The sequence below is a fragment of the Cynoglossus semilaevis genome, chromosome 4 (genome assembly GCF_000523025.1).
Source record: "Cynoglossus semilaevis isolate Cse_v1.0 chromosome 4, Cse_v1.0, whole genome shotgun sequence".
NCBI lineage: Eukaryota > Metazoa > Chordata > Actinopteri > Pleuronectiformes > Cynoglossidae > Cynoglossus > Cynoglossus semilaevis.
Genome location: NC_024310.1, coordinates 6,744,960 through 6,767,562, shown reverse-complemented (window position 1 = coordinate 6,767,562; position 22,603 = coordinate 6,744,960). Strand labels below are relative to the sequence as shown.

The 22,603-nt window shown below is 40.2% G+C and overlaps 1 protein-coding gene across 1 annotated transcript in view; it reads left to right on the top strand.

Annotated features, from left to right (window-relative positions):
* Nucleotides 1-22,603, top strand: part of tenm4 (teneurin transmembrane protein 4) — a 179,676-nt gene that overhangs the window by 78,856 nt on the left and 78,217 nt on the right. The window contains 6 exon segments of the mRNA XM_025054911.1: nt 223-472; nt 2,759-2,857; nt 4,972-5,207; nt 12,818-12,982; nt 17,751-17,965; nt 19,385-19,598. Coding sequence (XP_024910679.1) covers nt 223-472; nt 2,759-2,857; nt 4,972-5,207; nt 12,818-12,982; nt 17,751-17,965; nt 19,385-19,598 — 1,179 coding nt within the window.

Below are 22,603 nucleotides of genomic sequence, written 5' to 3'. Positions count from 1 at the left end.
AGAGACATTGTGTTCCATTCCTGATGAAAACCATAGTTTAATTCATCAGTTCTCAATTTCCTGAAGGTAACTCCCCGGCGACTGATAAAGACCTATCTATCTGTCTATCTATTCAGGAAGTCATTGATGAATGAACAACAATCTAATTCTCTGGATGCACACAGTTAAACGCCTGTTTCAGATTCCTTCAATGTTTGTTTGTTTTTTTCTCCTTTTGTTCAGACGGAGCTTTTCAAAACCACTCTCGACTACGGACGCCTCCTCTGCCACTCTCCCACTCCCACTCGCCCAATCATCAGCACCATGCAGCCTCCATCAACTCCTTGAACAGGAGCAACTACACACCAAGGAGCAACCCCAGCCCTGCGCCCACAGACAGCTCCATCCCTCCAGAGGGTCCGGCCGGTGGTCAAGATTCTGGCAGCGTGCAGGACAACTGGCTTCTCAACAGCAACATTCCCCTGGAAACGAGGTACTGTCTTTGTCTGTGGCCTTGTTTAGAGACGTAGTCTGTAAAGCTGAGCCTGAGTCGCTGCCATTTAACCCAGCATTTCATGCTGACTGCTCCATGTTGAGTAACCGCTGTGCTAACAGGGAGCCAAGCAATAAAATGGAAATCCCTGCTAAGGGCAAAGGCTTACATTTGTGATGGGCATGATTTTGTGTCAAACAAGAGAAATGTACTGCCAGATTTTGGATCTTTGTCCGACGATAACAATCCAAACAGGGAGAGCAACAACAGAGCTGTTGTAATTAGACTGGATGAAGTTCAAACGTTGCAAAAAAAAAAGTCCTGTAAGTGAGCAACAAATTATTTTTCTATTTTTAAAATTGTAATTTAAAATAATATCTCCTCTAACATGTTTAGCTGCAGTATCATCTGCATAAAACTTACTACATACTAAGTACTGTAGAATATGCTTTGGACAGATCGATACAAATAGTTCCACAGTTTTGTCTTCTTTATCTAGAAATGAGAGTTTATATTAGTACAGTATTAGTGTTTTCTGTCTAAAATTTTTCAATACTGCATAATTTATGTAACATGGCTGAAGAACCAGAGCTGAACAGACTGTGGTGTTTTTCTACGTCTGAAATAAGACTGTTCAGCCAACAGGAAAATTAGCATCAATTTCATTCAGTCGAAGGACAGTTAGTGTGATAATGAACGATTAAGCATCATCCGGCTCCTAGTTAATCCTCCACAGGTATTCCCTGTGGGGCAGATAACAGATGGTGAGGAGAGTGGATTTGCAGCAGAGAAGAGTGCTGCTTAAACCACATAGAATGTCTTTGTGATCTATTGCCTTAAAGGAAGAAAAAATGACTCAAATTTGGATTATAAAACCAAAACCATTAGTAACATCCACATGGAACCTGAAATATTAAATGTCACTTTTACTTAGTTAAATGTGCTGCAATGGCCCTCTCCGGCTGATTTTATGAAATGTAATGGACCTGATAAATTTAAACCCTGGTCCGTCTGATTCTGCTCCGCCTCTGGAGAAATGCCAGCAGTTTGCTGCTTTGATTCACCTCCAAACTTTTCTTTAGACATCTTGCCAACCATCTCTCTCTGTCTCTCTCTGTCTCTCTATTAAAAGTTGCATTCTACCCTAGAACAACTGGAGAGATTATTAACTGACTGCTAGTGTCTGTGAAGCAGGGATGAGAAACAGAAAAGAAAAAAAAAAAAACTTTTCTCTTGTAACACTGGCCATGTTCAGCCTGCCCCGTTGCATGTGGACGGTTCATTACTCCATTGCACTGCTGCAGTGTTTTCTTATGGAACGGAGCTCTCTCTCTCTCAGGGGTGAAATTGAAACCAAATAAAAAATGTGCTAGTTTTTTTTTTTAATTTAAATTGTTTTTTGTTGTTAGATACCTTTAAGTTCCTTGTAAATGATGCAATGTTTTCTTTCAATCACAACCTCTAAAGGAGCCAGAATACGCTAATGTTTATCAGAGAGGAGCAGGACGCTTGCAGAGAAGGGCAGGGCTCGTACAAAACCAGGTATGATGGAGCCCAAACAATCAGAACGAGAGAGCTAGATGGTATTGTCTCACACGTCTGTAGAAGTAGTTCCATAAGGGCCGTGGTTTCTTTTTCCAACACTGTCTGTCCTGGTCCTCTCCGTCCGCCGTTTGCACCGTTGCCTGGTAAACATCGCACAAAAGGTGTAGTGCTGCTGCAGCTGTGCACCGGAACGACGCATCACTGCTTTTTCCAATTGTAGAAATCCAAATTTAAATAATTAATCAACTTAATATTGAGGCCAAAAAGACCCCGACAGTTCAGCTATATTTTGCATTATTTTGCTAATCTTTAAAACACATGTAGAATATGCAGGGCAAATGCAGAGATTTTTAAGGATATCATTGCATTTGTCTGACCTTGGTTGTAAAGAGAGTTATGCACTGACTCTTGATTGGTCCAAAACTCTACACAAGTTGCTCTATGTGGAAGAATGATTGGTTCTTTGCATTACAGCAAAAAAGACTTTTCCACAGCGTCCTCCCACAGTCCAAATACATACAGGATTCTGACCCACCCTTTGGTTCTGTCCCCTACCCAACCTTCCACCTTAAGAGTCGTCCAGCCTGCGCTGCATCACAGGTTCACAGGTTCACTCCTGTTCTTGACAAAAGCAGCACTACTCCACTGCACTTGCACTGTACACTACCTATGTGTGTGTGTGTGTGTTCTTGCATGCACCTCTCATCCTCGCCTCATTTCCATCTTTCCACCTGTGTGTAGAAACATAGCAAAGCAGACATTCCTTGAGACTTTACAGGACAACCTCATTGAGATGGACGTTCTGGCATCAGCCCACCGTGATGCCTCCTTCAACGACGGGTATGTCGCACGTTTGCTGTCTTCCTTACTGTTCCGTCAATGCCAGCCTCTTGCTCTCAGCGTCTGTGCATGTGCATGTTCGCCTTCAAACAGTGTGTGTGTGTGTCTACAGGACAGTGAAGTTCACACAAACCCTGTCAAAATGGGATGTTTTGTTTGGTGTAAAGCACTGAAACTTTAGAGAAGTCGTGATTAGTGTCAACTAAGAAATATCTGACATATATCAGGAGGAGAATAATACAATATTTTTTTTATCAATATGTTTGTAGTAAACACACGCTTCAATGGACTTGATGTAGTGGGGTCACAAGCACACGCTTCAATGGACTTGATGTAGTGTGTCCCAACCTGTTTTGGCTTGTGACCCCAATTTGACATGTGACCCCAGATTCTTATAAGCTCCATTGTATATAAGATCGATTTATGCTAATGAATGTAACATATTATGGCTGATGTTACGATTGCTTGTGGCATTTTTAATCATAATTTAAAAAAGATGAATAATTTGTTAAAAAATATTTTTAATCAGAATTTTTTTCTATCAATTACTAGATGTTTCAGCCGACCCCATTTGAATTACAGATGACTCTGCTCGGGGCCCCGACCACAAGGTTGAAAAACACTTCATTACAGGGCTCAAAATGTTGTTTTTTTTTGTACACATCCCTTTTCAGGACACAGCACAGTTAATTGTGATCAGGTCTGGGTCAGTCCAAAACCAACAAACGGGAGCTGGGGGGGGGGGGGTTAAATTCTATATGGAAAAGACTGGGAATTAAACCAGTCAGACAGGCAACAGCACTAAACACCTTAAACAAAGTCATGATAATAAATTATCTTGGTGGTTTGCTTTTTGCATTACGATATCATCAATCATTCTGAAGGGGTGTGTGACTTTCTTATCCCACTTTTTCTCTTGTGCACTTGTCGTCTTCTGTTACCTTTGATTTATGTTAAATGTGACCGCATTCCTAACACACTCATGTCTCGGTGCCACAACACAAGATGTCAGAGATTCGTCCCGATGTTTGTAAATAAAATATGCTCCCAGTGACTTTTCCCATCATACATTGTAATGTGACATTCTATCACGCTCACGTCACTGTCACTTGAGAGCATATTGTAGAACTTGTCAGTGGAGTGGCCTTGACAAGTGCGCCGCCGACACTGATTCTCTGATGGGCTGATCACACAGACTCGGACACACAGCTCGACACGTGTTTTCAGAGATAGGCGACCGTGTTCTTCAAGGGCAAATAAATGCGCTGTGTTCCGAGCTGCCGCCGTCTGTACCGTAGTTCTCCTCGGGACAGCCTTGACACACAGTCACGGCAGTCACAGGGAATTACTCCTCAGCAGACCGACATGAATACATAATAAACAAGAAGCAGCTGTGGTCACTAGTCATATAAATTGGATTTGATATTGATTCACACGTTTGCCTCAGGCACAAAACCTCGATTTGCTTACTCATTTTTACAAATTCAGCGGAAACATAGATGTGGTGACAGTTTTCAAATGTGCAGAAATACTTGGCAGTAGTCGAGGCGACTTGTGACGACGACTACTGAAAAATGTTAACCTGAAGCCATGGACTTTGTGGAGGATATGACTGCAGCTCTTTAATTTTTTTGCAACTTTTTCCTTGCTAAAAGTTAATTCCATATATTTTTCCGACATACCCTTAATAACTTTTAAGTTATGTTTTATTTTATTTATTTTTTTGTAGATTTTTAGATGTGTATTGGCCAATTCTGGATTACCCTGACATTATTTTGGTCTCTATCCATAGGTCTCATGGGTTTGTTAAATTTTTCATTAACTATAAGTTATTAGTTCCTGTCTTAGATACTTTGTTTATCTCTATGTAAGGCAGTTGTTTGTTAAACTCTATGTTATTTTCTGGGCTACATTTATGTCATTTTAATGCTGTTTTTTATTTTCACTTTTCAAAACTTTTGACTAAAAAAAGACAGCTACTGCACACAAAAAGTGTTGTGATCATATGAAACACTGCTTCACTCTCAAACCTTAGTTTGGACATAATTATCAATCTCCACTTCCTGTCTACTCTCTGTGTTTCAATTGTTACTAAAAATATGTTTTATTTCCAGGCACTTCCTGTTCAAGCCAGGTGGAACATCACCAATGTATTGCACAACATCACCAGGATACCCTTTGACCTCCAACACCGTGTACTCTCCTCCCCCTCGGCCCCTGCCTCGCAACACCTTCTCCCGACCTGCGTTCAGCCTGAAAAAGCCCTATAAGCACTGCAACTGGAAGTGTGCTGCTCTTAGTGCCATCCTCATCTCAGTAACGCTGCTGTTTCTGCTGGCTTACTTCATCGGTGAGTCACTACTGATGCTCCCACAGACCAGGATGGACACGTCCACCTGATCACCCACTGTCTTTACCCATTAACTTACTCAGCTGCAGTAACCGGTCCAAGCTATGGTTTTCAGCAAGCGTATTACACCGTAGGAACACATTTACTAACGCAATAATGTTGCTTTTAGTTGAGCCCCAAAAATCTTTAGTCAGGAATATGGATAAGGTTACTAGAGAGATAGCCAAACTAGTAAAAGGTCAGAAAGTATAGTAAGATATAACTAATCAGTCTATAACTAAAGTAATTCAAGTCTTAAAGTCAAAAATGTAGCTCAATAAACAGCTAGAATTTTGTTTAAATGTAATCATATTTAATACTTTGGCTAAGATGTAGCCATTTTAAATTAATATTTATCTGTCTTTTAGTTATTTTAATCTTATTTAACCCTAATTGTATACATGTCATTATTCTCTTCTTACTTTTCCATTCTGAATTGTTATACTGTAATTACTAGGTTGTAGCTATTTCTGGGATTATTGTTAGTTTCTTTTAGCTATTCGTGCCCAATGCTAGCCCAACTTTTGCCTCTCTTCGGTTTAATACCAATTTTTAATTAAAAAAACTCAGAATTAAATACTGCTGCCTAACATATTGTTTTTGTGTGTATATATGTGTATATATATATATATATATATATATATATATATATATATATTTAAATTTTTGTTTACTAACATATATATCTTTTGCTATGTTTATGGTTTGCTGTTTATTCAACTTTGAGCACATTTTTGGGAACCAATACAACCCGTTCTGTTATCAGGATAAGTTATGGTTTACAGCTTCCGGTCGCAAAAGCTGGGCAAAGGCAGTGGTTGGACCCCCGCCCCCTTATATCAGGTTTTTGAAAATGTGGTCTCCGAATGATCCAGTTGAATAGCTCTCCTTTATAACCCTCCCTCCATCGTCGGTTCCTCTGCTATCTGCTCTCACTCAGCTCCTTTCATAAGCATTGGTTGTCTCGGTCGCACCGCTCTGCCTCCTTGTCTGAAGTAACATTATCATTCTCAGACATGATTGGCTGAATCTTCAGGGATGCATGGCTTCATGTGAATAGGTCAGATAGGGAATGGATTAAAATGACATCAGCCATCAGCATACAGAAGAAGACAGAGCATGAAGAATATTCATTTTCTTTGATTTGGCTGACCAGCAGAGCCGCTTCTCAGCTGTGATATCTGAATTAAACCATTCAAGACGCTCCACACTCCGTAAACCTCAAATATCATGCAAATGTTCTACTCTGTCGACGCTACAGGCCTGAGAGAGAGAGAGGGGGAGATGTGTGTCGCTGGGCTGAGGGCCAGCAGTGTGACGGCTGAGTGGACTTTGTTTAAGATAAAAGAAGAAAGCCAACCGTAAGAATTTAGTCTGAGGAATAAAGGGAACGTTATAACTAAATTATCTTTTTTAAGTTGGTTCTTCTTATTCATGGTACTAATATTCAAAGAATACGAGTCATGGCACTTGGACTCTTTTTTTATTGTCGTTTTATTTTTGTATCACTTTTATGGTTGTTCACTGAATGTGTCTGCTCTACATTTTCTTGCCAACTTTTAGGAATTGTTGGGCTAATATTTATCTATGCTGTTTTCCTGGCTTGTTGTGCTGTCTTCATTTGGACTCACTCTACGTTTTCAATTTTTTTTTTGTTTCTATTTTTGGCACCTGTTGAGTGTTTTATTAATAATTCATGTTTTTATCTTGATTTCCTTGTTTTGCTATATATGCCTTTAATTTTTTTTTGTTTTTATACATTTCTAGATTTAAATAGTAATTATTGTTTTATTATAAAACAATTAAAAATTATATATTTTATTCTCACTAAGTTCTTAGAAGTTAGTTACTTCTAAGAACACTTGGTGATAAGTGGTTATAAAAAAATCTTGTTTTAATCCTTTACAGAAACAGCTAAAGCCTTTACTCCATCTCAGTGATGTTTTATTAAAGCTACCATTATGTTGAGCCATGCTAACTTAAATAAGAACGGCTTGTCAGCCACACAGTTCACAGTTTGAAATGTGAAACTGAACAGATTATTTATTTCCCTCTAAAGACCTGGTGTTTAAAACAGTTGGAATCAAGAATTTTACCGGCTCATCTGTGAAACACTGTGGTAAAATCAATTAGTAATGATGATGAGTGTGGAAAAATACCTGTTGTTTTTATTATGCTGCAGCCATGGGTGGCTGGTGTGAGAGAGGAGATTAGAATAAGCCAGTGTTTTTTGGATGAAGCAGAGATTCCAGTGCAAATATGAGGTTGGTTTCTGCCAAGGTGAGGATTTGTGGGAGAGTGAAGGTCACATACCAACATGTTCAGAGACATGTATGCCTTCATACACCTCAGATACAGTACAATAGGTAGGGTTTTGTTTACAATGGGCGAAGAGCCATGTGACATATGTGATGTTGTTTTAGTTGGAGTTTCCATCCATCCATTTTCGTCCGCTTATCCGTCTCCACGACCGCCACCCAAATCACACCTTACCAGCCCCTCGTGAACCTTCCTGCGGGTGGTGAGTCCACTGGAAGGCACCACCCGCCCTAACCGGGATTCGATCTTGCCCAGGAGGTGAAACCTGGGCTTCCACACTAATGACAGAGACGTTGCCTTTGGGCCAAAGCGCCACTAGTTGAAGTTTGTGCTCAAAAATATTCTTAAACCTGGGATTAAAACTGTTGATATGTATTTGCTGCTGATTACCACTGAGCTCATCCTTTAACTGAGTATATTTGTAGATCAAGAGTAGAGAAGAATCCTAATCATAAATTATTTTTATAATGCCAACCAAATGTCTTTAAGACCAATTTATCTCCAGGATCTTTAGACAAAAACAAAGAACGATTTAAATTGGTCAGATTAGAGCTACGGGAAGGAGTTGTTGAAACACAACACAGTGATTGATGGAGACATGTGCTAACCTTTAATTCTAACATAACAAAAATGCCTGTTGTTTCATGCACAGTCCAATGCTTAATATTATATACAGTACATGTGATGGACAGTGGAAACCTGTTTAACATATAAATGGTTTCATTGTTCATTTTACTCCCATGCAGAAACAATTATAATGGAGATGAGATGAGAAGGGTGGGATTTATTTGCATGAAGTCATGGAATAAGAACAGACAGATTCTCCAGCGTGGCCTTTATGTGGCATAATAATGAAATTTTCATCAAGGACATACCTTAAAGATATGTATCATGTCCCAGTGATCACTTAAATAGATTAACATCCATGCAGCTATTTACAGCCATTAGGGGCATTTTCTATTCTGAACAGTTTCTCAGCTGCTGTAAGTGAATAGTTATAACTGTAAATGATGAGGCGCTGCCCTGCTTCTGTTTTGATCTGGTGTGGCTGCAGCAGAAGATAGAGAACAGTCAGACCTGGCCAGCAGAGCTGCAGCGTGGGCCGGACTGTTCTTAATCAGACTGTGTAATTATCCCCTGCAGAGCTCAGACCATCTACTCGTTTACCACATGTAAATGTGCTGGAGAGCTTGTGTCTCCCTCAGACCACAGCCTCCAATCAGGAACGAGGGGCCATATTTAATTAAAGGCTGATGAGGAAATGCATTGAGTCTGAAGCACAATTAATTATCGAGGCCTCTAATTGGGAACTCTGGTTGAGATGACTAATGAACCCAGTTACACCTCATGACTCATGTTATGACTCGTAGTGAGGTTTTGTTTGGTCACAGCTTTGTAAAAGGGTCAATTTAGAAGTCCAGGCAAGGATGTAACACTTTGATATGTCAGCTTTTAAAAGGATCTTCTAGTCTTATTCTACTCATATTTGACTTGGCCTGTTTAGTTGAACACAACCCTGATTTACTAGCAGGAATTGAAGAAAAACATACTCAAAGCTCTCCAACGGTCTCTCTCTTTTTTTAAGTTATTATAGCCATGTGCTGCCACCTAGTGGAAGAGTATTTCACTGTTCGGTCTGTCACTGTTACGTTGACAAAGACAAATTGTTTGCACTAAATAAATACCAGTTATAGACCAATTAATTTTAATCGGATCATTTCCCATGGTACACCTGACGAGCTCTGAGCGTGTGCCACGGCTGCTGTATGCAGAACCTCACTCATTATTTAGTTTGTAAATGTTCTTTACAGTGTGTCTCATCGTCTGTTGTTTTTAACATCAATGTAAAACCAGAATTTAATCCTAAATGGAAAAAGTTTTGTTTTTCACATTCCTTCTTCCATTTGTATTTTCTGAACCTCTCTTCACAGTTGAACACATGGCCTGAATTGTAACCAACTTAGAAATGTTGACATATTTTTATTTGTGGTTCCAATTAAAATTTTTCAAATTAGGGTAGGTGCTGTTGTGTTTACACTCAGTTTGGGGTCAGGGCAGTTCCTCCATCTGCCACAGAGTCTAGAGGAAATATTGTTTGTTTGACCTTTTATTTGTTTGACCTTTGTCGTGTTTTTACCACAAACCCCAGTGTTAATGGAGTTGGGAGAGAAAGAGTTAGCCTAATGTTATGATTTGAAAATCCTTCAAAACCTTTATTTAAATGAGAAAATATTTCATGTTTAAAATTACGAGCTTGTTTTATCTCTGTAGGTGGAGTTCTTTTTTTTTTTGCTTGCTATTCGACTTCAGTTAACACTCCAGGGTCTCCTTAGTTGTATTTTGCACTTTATAATGTGCCACGTATTTTCAGAGCCAGACAGGTCTGGACAGTAGGCAGGCAGCCAACAGCATGAAACTGAAGACGCAACAAAGAAGCCAAAGTAAACAACGAAAAAGTTTCTCATGGGCAGACGTGGAGTCGCAGGAACTTATTGACATCTGGTCAGGCGTCAGATCTGTGTACTATAGATGATTTTTGAGTTGTTGAATTTGCAACATTACTGCAATTACACCGGCAGAGAAATACATTGTGCACATTGTTACGTTTTACTTCTGAGCCTCGTTCTGAAGAGAATCTAATTGTCAAGACCTTGTTTCCTGAGGCAGCAGTGCTGCTTTTGTCATTATTTGTCTCAACCTGAGGTCTGGAAACTCTCAGTTACTGTGAGTCTAAAAATAATGAATACGTACCGTAGCTCTGCACTTTAGTAAATCACACCATGGACTGGCAGTATAATCAAAACAGATCAGTAACACAGATGCTTAAAACACTTTCCATGCCAAAGCGCACAGGAGTACGCCCTGAACTCTGCTTTTTTTAAATACCTGAAGGTATTTTGCTAGAATTTTGAAGATTTCAACCAGAAGGATGAAAAACGTCTTTTCATCACAGCCAGCCTTGAAGTGTGCACCAGTTGGAGAGTGTTCCTCAGATCAGAGGAAGAGGAATCCTGGCAGATGACCCATAGCTATGAACGCGGACTTCTTCAGATTGGCTGCGAAGACTTCGACTACAGTACCTCTGTTCCCTAATTGGCACATGGCGTGACCCAACTTCCTGCCAAGAGATGAGCGAAAAGCAGGCACAACATGTGCTCAAGAACAAAATACGTGATGCTGCGGAGCACAGTAATCCTGACAGGTCGGCGTTGTCTCTGCCAGTGGCCATCTCATTAGAAAGACCTCGTTATTCCTGCAACCTGTCTTCATTTTGTAGCCTATTGCAGCAACCTTGCGAAGGTGCAATTGCCAAGTGTTTGCAAAGTTGAAAAGTAAGCAAAACCGAATCAGGAGGCCTCGCTCTGGTTCTGCTCCAGCACTACGCATATCACAGTCACCAGGAAGGCACTGAAGCAAATCTTTAAGCACAAGGGGGGTGTTGGAGGGGGGTTGGGCGGGTGCTGGTGCTGGTGCTGGTGGTGGCTGCAGCCATTTTCTATCAGTGGCCTCTGGGACAGATGGGATGAAGACTGACGCTTACAAAGAGGTGATTACCAGGACACTTGGATCTGCACCCAAACATGGAGACGTTGTGATGGTTCTGCCAGAAGCATACGCTAACTCTTCTTCCGTTTCCAGTTGATGCAGAGCTGCAAATCAGAAGCAGCTGTTATTTTTGTCTACCAACTTTAGGGATTGTCTGTCAGTGTCCTCCGCTGACACTGTCACTTGCTCAGGAAATGAACAAACAAAAACCTGATGCCGTTCTCCTGGTTTTACTTTGATCTTCACTGTTGGTCGGTTCAAAAATATTACTATGCTATCACTTAAAAAAATATTAGCCACTCTTTCACCGTATCAAACACAACTGACTGCATAAAAAGGCAGACATGGTTCAAAATTAGGTTTTTTTTTTGCCTCTATAGCAGTTATATTTCACCCATATCCTGGTGCTGGGTGGTTTAGTAGAACTAGCTCTTTATGGGTTTTCATGAGACTTTGCAGGGAGAGCTTTTTTGGGCCTAGGATGATTCTATTAAATTATGTTGTGGATCCAGAATATAGCAGTCAGGATTTTTAATAAACAAAGAGAAAACTAATAAACTAAAGTTAACCAAAAGGTTATTATAATTATTATTTCATATATATATATATATATATATATATATATAAACTATCATGGAGATGCAGTCGTGTCATATCCAACAAATCAAATCTGATGCAAATACAAATCAATGACGGTGCAGACTTTTGCCCTCTGTGGTTTAATATCCTGTTTTTATATCTCATGATTCAGCTGGGTAAATTTAATTCACTTGTTTCCATAATGCATTTTACCCCAGTAACTGATAAAAAATAATATTTGTTTATTTAAGTGCTTGCAACATTTGGGAAAATGCAAATCCTGGCTGTCACTGAACCGTGGCCTTCGTTCTTAAACCCAAACAAAAGCAGAAATGTGAGGTATTTAAAAGGAAAAAGCTTTAACATACTTTGATAAAACTGACACGTTACCTTCAGATAATTCTTACTCTCTCAAACTGAGTGGTGTTTTGCACTCGAGGAGCTTGAGCGATGCAACAAACCAATAAATGAGCTGTATTGAGTTGAGGAGCCGTTTCTGCTGACGGTCCACTTCTACGGTGGCTTTTGCCTTGCTAAGCTCATCTTGTCCATTCTCTTATTGGTGATCTGTCAGTGCCTGCCCCTCCCTCTCTGTCCCGCTCTGCTCTACCATTGTTGCAAATGACATTCCTTTTGTCGACCTTGTAAAATATCAGCTGGCATCATCCTCTAAGCTCACATCCACGGGGTCTCCCTGCTGAGGTTTTTCTTCTTTTGTCAATTAGATTGGGGTTGAAAAATAAAATGACAGGTCACTGGGAACATTCCATGTCAGTGCTGGTGTTTGAAGACAGATGTCGTCTTACGAGTTCATCCGTCTTCTGAACTCACTCCTCAGCACTTTGGAAGGAAATGCTATTAACCATTAAGCCACTCATTGTTCATTGTTGTTCCGAATTAACCGTTCGTTCTCTGGCCTCACATCTCTTCTGGATAATAACACATTTTCACAACAACAACAACAGAGACGCAGTCCCATTGATTGAGATATTTCAATGTTGATTTTATTTACAGTTAAAATTGAATATATATAATAATTGTTAAATACATTTAATGGTCCAAGACAATAAGAAATACATCAATTCTTCCCTGTGTGATTTTTTTTTTATTTTTTTTATTTTTTTTAGCCATGCATCTTTTTGGACTGAACTGGCATCTGCAGCCCATGCAGAGGGATCTGTACCAGCTGCCAGAGGACAACACCAGTGGCCTGCCTTTCCCCACTGACCTGAGCTTGCCACCACTTGGCAACACAGGTTTGGAGATTCCTGATGGGAAAGGAAAAGATGAAAGTAAGTGCATTTGTATTCCATTTCTGTGAGCTTGTATTTATTTTACAGCTTGAGTGAAATATTTCTAGCTGTAAAATAAGTTCAACTAGGAACAATTTGGAACCATAAAATGTTGACATTTCCCAGACTTTGAGACACAGTTTGCCCAAAATAGTAGTTTCTGCAGTTGAGTAGATGTAAATTTCTACACAGGAGTTGTTGTTAAAAAAACAAATAACAGTGTTACACTATAACAGAAATAGCACTCTAGCCGTAAAATAAAAAAATCATACTGTTTGACACATGAAGTTTTTCCCATTAGATTCTGAGCTTTTGGACTGACAAACCTTTATGTCTTAAACATGTTGACATTCTTGTCGACAGAATGTTTCTCCATACGCTGCGTTTCTCTCCAGTGAAGTAACTCCACTTGTTTCTCAAAATAGCTTTTGCACTTTTTTCATTAACGTGCTGCTGATTGTTATACCACATCCATCTGGTGTGCGGCAGCCGAGGTGGGCCAGAAAGAAAATTAAAGTTCTGCCAAGTTTATACAACTATAACAACCTGTCAAAGTAACGGCCAGCCTTCAAAGTCAGCCAACGTCGTAGAAAATGATCCATCAGCTGCTGAATAAATTTGTCAATGCTACATGCTCATCATTTTTATTATCTGGTCTTTTAATAACCTGTCTGGTAATCTTCTGTCCTAAAGTCAACTTTAATTCAAAGAAATCCCCAAAATTTGACTTGAAAATTGCCCTTTTAAAATAACATTTTCCTTCCTACAAATTCTTCCTTTTTCAACAAAAAAAAAAAAACCCCGACTAAATACAAATGGAAAACAAGTCAGAAGTTTCTCCAATCTTGAAGTTTATAGATGACATTTGGAAGCTCAGGCAAGTTTCCTGGTCTTTTCTGGTCAAGCTTCCTCCCGTCTCCATGGTATGCAGAGAGTTCTGCTCTGTAATCCTTTGAAAGTTGTTGTAAGTGGGGAAGTGTTATTTGTTTCTGGAGGGATAAGATGGGACTGCTTTCTGGGACTGAGGATTAGCCGCTCTGTCCCCTTCAGACCGGATGTGATCCTTTCATCTCCCAGTCTGGGCCCGGCCTTTCTGGCAGCCATGGAAGCATGTGCTCACACTACGCTACTAAACGCCAAACTCAAAGAAAAGTTTGCTCTCTTTGATTCTTCAACAAATTGGCCCAGGTTTAACCAAGTGCTTGCCAGTGGCGGACGGCGATCGGTAAAGATGGGCCTATTACCATATAGATGACTCCAGGAGTCGGGGTTTCCATTTAGGGCCATGGCAGAGAGTGTGTTGAGTAAACAACAGGGATGACAATAACTGAGCCTTAGCAGGACAGCTGAGCCCAAATCAATAGTCATACTTTTATTGTTCTGCTAAGATTAATTGTGAAACTGTGTCAGATAATATAGGTTTATTTAGGTCACAAAGGTCAAAGGTCTTATCCTGTGTGTGGTTATCGAGTTATTCTCAATTTTTCATTCTTGAATTCCTATTCCAACCAATCAAATATTTACCTTTGTTTTGACCAAAAACCCAAATCTCCTATACTGTACTTTTAATTTTGTGACCCACAACATAGAGTTTGACCCCTGATTATGATGATGCACTTGATACAAAGTTAATCATTGCATATATACACATATATGGATGAGAGTTATTGGTGGTTTTCTCCATGTACTCTGGTTTTCTCTCATGGTCAAACACATACCGTACCAGGTGCCTTTGACACTGAAGTGACCGTAGGTTTGTGTGTCTTTATATGTGTTCCTGTGATGGGCTGCTGGCATTCTCTCCAGCTCAAACTGGATTAGCAGCAGTAGTCGATGAATAAATGAACATTTAACACACTCCTAATGTAAAACCTATGAAAGTATCTTTTGATGTTATCACAGCACTAATGGCACTTTTCCAATCTGAAATACCCTTTAGCACCACAGCGTAGCAGTAGCCAAAGATGTTTTAAAGGCCTATCCGCCTCTCCTCTGCACAAAATCCCACTCCGGTCCTCAAGTCATTTGTACTCCTCCAATACTACATTACTTTTTTTATGTTGTATTCCTGGAACACTGAAAACCTATTATTGCAAAGATCAGTCTTCATTCAACACACACACACACATACCTTATATTTATCTTCATTTTATCCACTAATCACATTTGTCATGTACAGTAATATGTCGAGCATTTTACTTCCAGTCTGGTGGACTTAAACAAAATCAGTTTATATGGTACGGTCCCGACCATTAGATAAATAATTCAGACCCAGATAAAAAAAAAAAGTGCAATAATAGCTGCACGACAAAACGGGTCTTTTAAAAGAAAAACACAGACAACTAAAGTGATTCAGCAGGTTACCAAAGACTAATTGAAAACTGCAAATTTAAGAGAACAGTATCACATTTACACTGATGCAACAGAATGATCATAAATCGGAGCATGTGAAACTGAACTTTTACTGCTTCCTGAACTTTCCAAACAAAGCGCTTCGCTTTGGAGACTATCGATCGCCTGCAGGGTTTAAGACCTGCACCTCATGACAGACACTTCCAAGGCAGTGGTTGATCACTGACAGCAAACCAGGTTAGCCCTGTTCTGAGCAGCTGCTCTTAACAGGCAGACACTTTTTAACAGCTGGTCTCAAAAGTGGAAAATCTTGGTAGCCAATTGGGGTTACTTCACTAGCTGTTGTAAAATAAAAATAATAAATTACAGCTCCTGATGCATCTCTAGTAGTCAGTCAGTCTGAGTTTTGCAACCCAGATTTGGCTGAGGTATTTGGATTGCAGGATGAAGCTAACATCGCTATAAGAATTGTATGTGTCTTAAAAAGGACATAAACATCTTTAACTTGACGTGGACATAGTTTTTAATATTAACATCTTGGTGTTACTTTGAAAAGGTGAGCTTTCAACTGGGTAGCTACACCAGGGGTGTCAAACATACGGCTTGTGGGCCAAAACCGGCCTGCATGGGGGTTCAGTCCAGCCCATCATCCAGTAGGGACACACTGTGTCCGTTGGAGTAGAGGGGAGGAGGAGTTCCAAAGTTGTTGAAAAACACTATTTGCATTTTTGAACCTTGACAGGTGCTATTACAGATCTGCATGTATGATGTAAACACCCTGATGAGTCCACACACACACACACACACACACACACACAGTAGTCTGGCCTTAGTGCTGGAGTATTAACAGTATGTAAAAGCCAGGTTTAGCAGACAGGAGTTCCTCCTGTTGCCGCTTATTAAACAAAAAAAACCTCCTTTATTGGTCCAGAAAAGACCACCATCTGCTGTGCCACTTGGAACCTCAATCTGAGTCTGCCACAATTCCTGGGGGCAGTTTCTATGGAGTCAGACATCGTCTCAGAAATGAGTTCATCGACATGAGCAAACAGATGTTGCCTTTTCCACTGAGTCCAATACAAGTGGTATTATGGAGCATATGGGCTAAATGCTGGCAGAGAGCCTCGTACCTGAGCGACTCTGGCATCACACATCCCTCCCTGCTATAAATACACTTTTCACTCTAATATTTATACTTTAATTATGAATGTATTTTATCACAGCGCTGAAAATGTCTTATTTCGACCTCTATTTCCTGCCCAACCGATTCATTTTGATTTTTGGTAAATTTTCATATGAATGTTTAATTTGAGGTAGAAAATGGTAGAAGAAAACCAAAAACAACAATTTTACAGCAATTTCTATGAGAGATATACAATATAATAAAAGTATAAAAATACATTTAAAAACACAGTAAAACATAGAACATAAAGTTTAATTTGAAATAGCTTACAATGCTAAAGACCAACTTGAGTGCACTCAGACATTGGGAATTAAATGCAACAAAGTCAGATGTGATAAAAAATGAAACGCTTAACTTTTACAGCCCGACCAACCACGTTTTAATCTTTTTACACCTCGTCATCCTTTTTAGGGTTGTTGGGGATCTGGAGCAAATCCCAGCAGTTCATCAGGCACAGGCAGGGTAAACCCTGGACAGTTCACTATTCCCTCAAAGGACCAGATAGAGAGGCACACAACCATTCACCCTCACATCCATACCCATGGTCCATTTAGATTGTCCAATTAACTAATTCCCCAGTCAGTGGGAGGAAACTGGAGCTCCCAGGGAAAACCATGGCTGGAACATGGACACTTCATACAGAAAGACCATGAGAAATCACAGTGAAAGACAAATCTCTCAAACTCTTGTAATTTACCTTGGTCATCACTTCACCCCACAGATTTCTCAGGTTTCACAGCTCTGGGCAGAGAAGACAATTAAAATGCACTTTGTTAAGAGGCTTTAACTGTTTCCAGTTTTGCCTCAGGCCAATGACACTGGAGACCTGTAATCGACCAAACAGAAAACAGTGCGTCTTGTTTGTCCGTCAGTGTGCCATTTATCATCAACACAGATGTAACAACTCAGCCTTTTCCTAGTTTCAGAAAAGTCAGCACAAAAACACAACTTGGATTAAGTTTGACGTCCAGACAGACATGACATCAAATTATTTCTTACAGCCTTTTGTGTCCTGTCCTCCTCTGGAATATGGACTGGGATTCTTGGTCGTGGTCAGAGGGTTCATCCATTATGTGTTTTTTTTTTTTTTTTTCTTCCTGGTTGTCAGCGATTTGATTGAGTGTCTATGATATGGTCAGACTATCATGCTTCGGCAGACTGACTCCCTCTGCCCTCAACATGCTGGATTAATGGTGTGATCTCTCTGACCCATTTACTTTGTGTGCATTGCAGGCAAATTGGACAGCTTGTTCCCAGATGACAGCTATATAGATATGGGGGAGATTGACGTGGGCCGCAAGGTCGCTCAGCAGATTCCTCCTGGTATCTTCTGGAGGTCCCAGGTCTTCATTGATCATCCCATGTATCTGAAGTTTAACGTGTCCCTAAGCAAAGATGCCTTAGTGGGAATCTATGGACGGAGAGGTCTACCTCCTTCACACACACAGGTGAGAAACACCACAAGAACAACAAGACAATTCAACTACCCTTCAAAACGATTATGTTTTAGATGTTGTTCAATGAATGTCTGTGTTATTTTTTTATTAATTAAATTTAATATGGCATGTAATTAGAGTAGTTTGAATCATCAAATACAAGATCTTTAGGGCTAACATTTACCATATTTAGAGCTTTTTTTTTTTTTTTAATTTTTATTTATTTCCAGACTCACCCTTTAGTTACCTTTCAGCTAAGCTGAACTCAGGTTTTCTGCTTTGTATCAGTTTGACTCATCTGACAGTTGGCTAATGCTACGCTAAGTCTTTAAGTTTGTCACATCAACATCCCATATTTATCATTGTCAAATGTTATACCAAAGAATGACCCGTAGGTATTTTATTTATAATTGGATTTTCACTCCCTTGAAAAATGTTTGAACTCCTGTATTATTAGGGCTTTCATTTGCATTATTTTTCCATTTGTGAGGGAAAATGAACGTGTTTCCACAGGAAATAGATGCTCACGGTAAATAAGTGTGTAACACCTGTGTGGTATAAGTACTTGCTTCCTGTTCCCATTCTTCCCCTATGAATTGGGCTATTGTTTTAGGGTGAAAAAAGAACTTGCCCTCCTTGTATGGTATGAATATGAACTTATTCATAAATCTCTCTATTGTTATGAATAACTTTCTTTGTTCCGGAAAGGATTTATAGCGGTTTTTCAGTTCCATATCATCAATGAATCACATAAAAAACATGGAGCGCAGGGGTCAAGAGGAGGAGATTTTTCTTGGTACTAATTTTACCATCTGTGTGCTTCGCAGGATCTGATATTATTAATCATAACTGACTGCTCGGTTCACACAGTTCACGTTTCCTCCTGTAAATGAACAAATTGTTTAAGGCACGACTTTTTTTCCTTCCTTTAAGTCCAGCGTGATACATCCTATTTCCGTTAAGGCATCATTTATGTCCTGGTGTTTAGTTTTTTCTTTCTTCAGCCTAGATAATCTTATGTGGAGTTTCACAGTGTGACATATTTCACCACAGAGTGGCTGATGAGTCAGGACTGACTTTTATATGTAGATGGAATGAAATGCTGCCCCGCCGACGTTCACAGAGTTCATTTTATAAGAAAAGAGTAAGTTAATTTGGCAGTAACCTTATTTACTCCAGCCTCCCTCCCTTCACTTTGATCCCTTTAACCAGGCTCTGGTATCAGACACGTGGAGTATGAAATTATTACTGCCTTATCCAGCCTCGATGTTCTGAGACTGCGGCTGCTCTGAAATGATGAGTTATTCATGCAGACCAAATGATGCTCTGCTATAAAGAGGGCTGAAAGCACTTTAGTCTCACATGTCACTCTAATGGCATGTCTGCGGTCCATCCATCACTCCTTCTCACTCTCTGTGTATCTGTCTGCAGTTTGACTTTGTAGAGCTTTTGGATGGACGGCGGCTCCTTGCCCAGGATGCCCACAGTCTAGAGGGGCCTGTGGCCATGCAACGCAGCCTCATCGCAATCACCTCCAGCCACGACACAGGCTTCATTCAGTATATGGACTCCGGCATTTGGCACCTGGCCATCTACAACGACGGAAAAGAAACAGAAACTGTCTCCTTCCTCACCACTGCCATAGGTGAGTGCCCCAGCTGATACCTGTGGTTTCCACCTACATAATCCCCATAATACCAACCAGCAAGACCCACAGCGGGTCTGACTCTCAGCATGAGTCGGAGATGTGTTTTTGGGGGAGGGGGTAGATCTTCAACTGCCAAGGACACAGTGGGTTAATCAAGGTGAAGTCGAATATTACGAAAATCAGGACATCAGTGCTACCCTGCCATGCTCCAGAGTAGGGCAACCAGAGATCCTAATCTCCTCATTAGCCTGAGTGTCTTCCAACTGAATCAGGGGTCCAGCTTCTGGCGATCATTTGCATACAATTCAAAGTATGATTGTAGCCTCCTGCTACTGCCATTTTTGATCACGATTTGCTCCAATTTCCATCTACTTTCCATAAATCAAAGTTGGAAATATTTTTCCTTCCTCTGGCATGGCACACAGCTGTGTTTCAAACGTGGATCTCTCTTAGCGACGGCAATTTTCCTGTTGTACACTCCCTCTTTGTTCTCCCTAAAGCACCTTTGATTAGCGCTGCTGTATCAAGCAAGGTGTGAGAGGGCCTGAGGTGTCGACTTTCACAGGGATGGCAGCTGCGAGCTCTTCTCACATGCTCTTTAATTAAAAGCTCCTGGGCCAGAGTCCATCTGTGACAGAGGCTGTGCCAGGCAACAGATCGATGAATAGCTGTCTTCAACACAAATGTAACACCAAGAGGAGACAGGTGAGGGATGCAGCGTGCCCCCTCGCTGTGCCGACAACGTCTGGAATACAGTCGATAACAAATGATACGGCAAGAGGAAAGAACCGTAGAAGTGTGTTTGATGCATCTTTGGACAAAACAGCTTCAGTTAAACGGCTAACACTAGATTTTCAGAAAGAAAATTAGACAAATCACTTGTGACCCTTTATCAAAGGTCACCATGAAGACAGTCCTCAGCATAGGTTGATTTCCCCTACCACCCTCATATTGTCCCTCAATGAAGGCTAAAGTCAAAGGGATTTTTTCATCAAAAAAACACACTAGTCTTAGTCTGTAGTACTAGTCTTTAATTGCACAGATTTTCTATTTCATGCTGTCCATTCCAGTCAATAGCATTAGCTTCTTGTTGTGGGGATGTGGTGTTTTCAAATGATTTAAAGTAAACTTTGACTTTTTGTGTATTGGAAACTGAGGAAAACCCAAACTCCTGAAATGACCGAGCAATAACTATTAGTCTCTCATGTAACTCTACCAATCTCCTGAGATTGGCCTGCGTCTCCACAGAATGATTATCTCGGTACAGTGTTCTTTGGGTTACACGTCTCTCCATTTCTTCTAATGTTTCTAACATACATTTTAGTCTAAACCAGTCTACAATTCTCTTGCTAGTCTGAACGATAAACTTCTGTTAGCAAAGATTTATAGCCAAAGTAAGTGGACCATTTTCTAAGTGGGCCACGTACAGATGTTGACCGGAATCCTTCTTGAACTACAGTCATTGATAGTAAAGACTTTGGTATTTCTCATCCTGTAATTAGTTTTGGCCCAGTTTGCTAATCAGTTCCACATTGGTCCTGTTGATATATCTACAGTGTCGATGTATGAATGGGTCGGGAACTGGTGACTCACCGAGCTGTTTCATCCACAATTTAAAAAAAAACTAGATAGATATTTAGGTTTAGTTTAATGTGGTATTGGGATACCTTAAAACTTTAAAACGTTCAGATTGTTCTTGTACAATTTTTTCAGTATCATTTTCATGTTTGTCAACGAGGATTTTTTTTTTTTTAGCATATACTTTTTCACTTATGTTTGATGCTTGTTTTTAAAACTTGAAAACATGAAATGATCACAGCTTTCCGAGGTAGGTCTGAGTGTCAGAACTCAGAAACATGATGCCTATAGTGAATTAAGCCTGAAATTGTGCTGAAAAATACTCCAGCCCTGTCCTGCGCCTTCAGGCAGGAGAAGCTCTGAGGCAAAACGTCCCCAAACAAAGGCTCTCTTGTGCTCCACAAAGGGCTGGAAATGTGAGCCGTGGATTCAGCCTGCCTCCTCTGGAGAGTCAATCATCACGGAGGATGCAACGCAAGACAGGGAGAAGACAGGGACAGAGACAGGGAGGTAGACTGAGACAGAGGGACGATGACAAGACAGATGAGTGGGCATAGAACAGAAACACTGCCTTTTGCATGCCGGGTTTATAGAAGCACGCAAATGGCACCGTCCTCCAGAACAGTGGAGGACTGCATTCGTACGGGTTTGATGGGTTTTACAACATACAGGGAACTGGGCAGTTGTTGTTTTTTACCTTTAAGTTAAAAAAAAAAAACAGCATCGTGTGCTTATGTGGGTGGGATGTTAGGTGGCAATTTGGAAAATGAGGAGTGGTTTGTCTGCAAACTTGGCAATAGTTATACCTCCCTGAAGTACAATCATGCAAAGAAGATTCCACTCTGTGGTTTGTGCAGCTTGTGCACAGAAATGCAAAGAAAGACCCTTAATAATGCACTGCATATAAAGTCAATGACAGAAATCTGTCTTTGTTTCCCTGAACTTTCCACCGCTATATAAGGCCCTAATAAACATTTATGTGAACAATAACATCACCCAAAGAAAGCTAAAGATTACATTATGACATATAGTCAGGATATATTTCAAGGATAAATTACATTAGATCTCTTACAGCCATAAAAATAAAAAAAGGGAACTATAGCTTTGAAATGATGGAGGGAGATGATATGACAAGGATAAGACAAAAGGCAAGCAAATAATAGTTAATTAGTCAATATGACTACATGCAAGAACTAAGAAAAAATCATTAGGCTATGTTAGGGTCTACTTTAGTGGTTCCCAAAGTGGAGGGTGGGCCCCCCTTAGGGAGCGTAGACTTTGCCACCATGGTAATTGTATTTCTATTTTCAGTGAGAATCTGTTTTTAGGGATTACAGTGTTTTTAAATAATTCAGTACTTAGGGAGCGTAGACTTTGCCACCATGGATTACAGTGTTTTAAAATAATTTAGTGGAGTGTTAAAG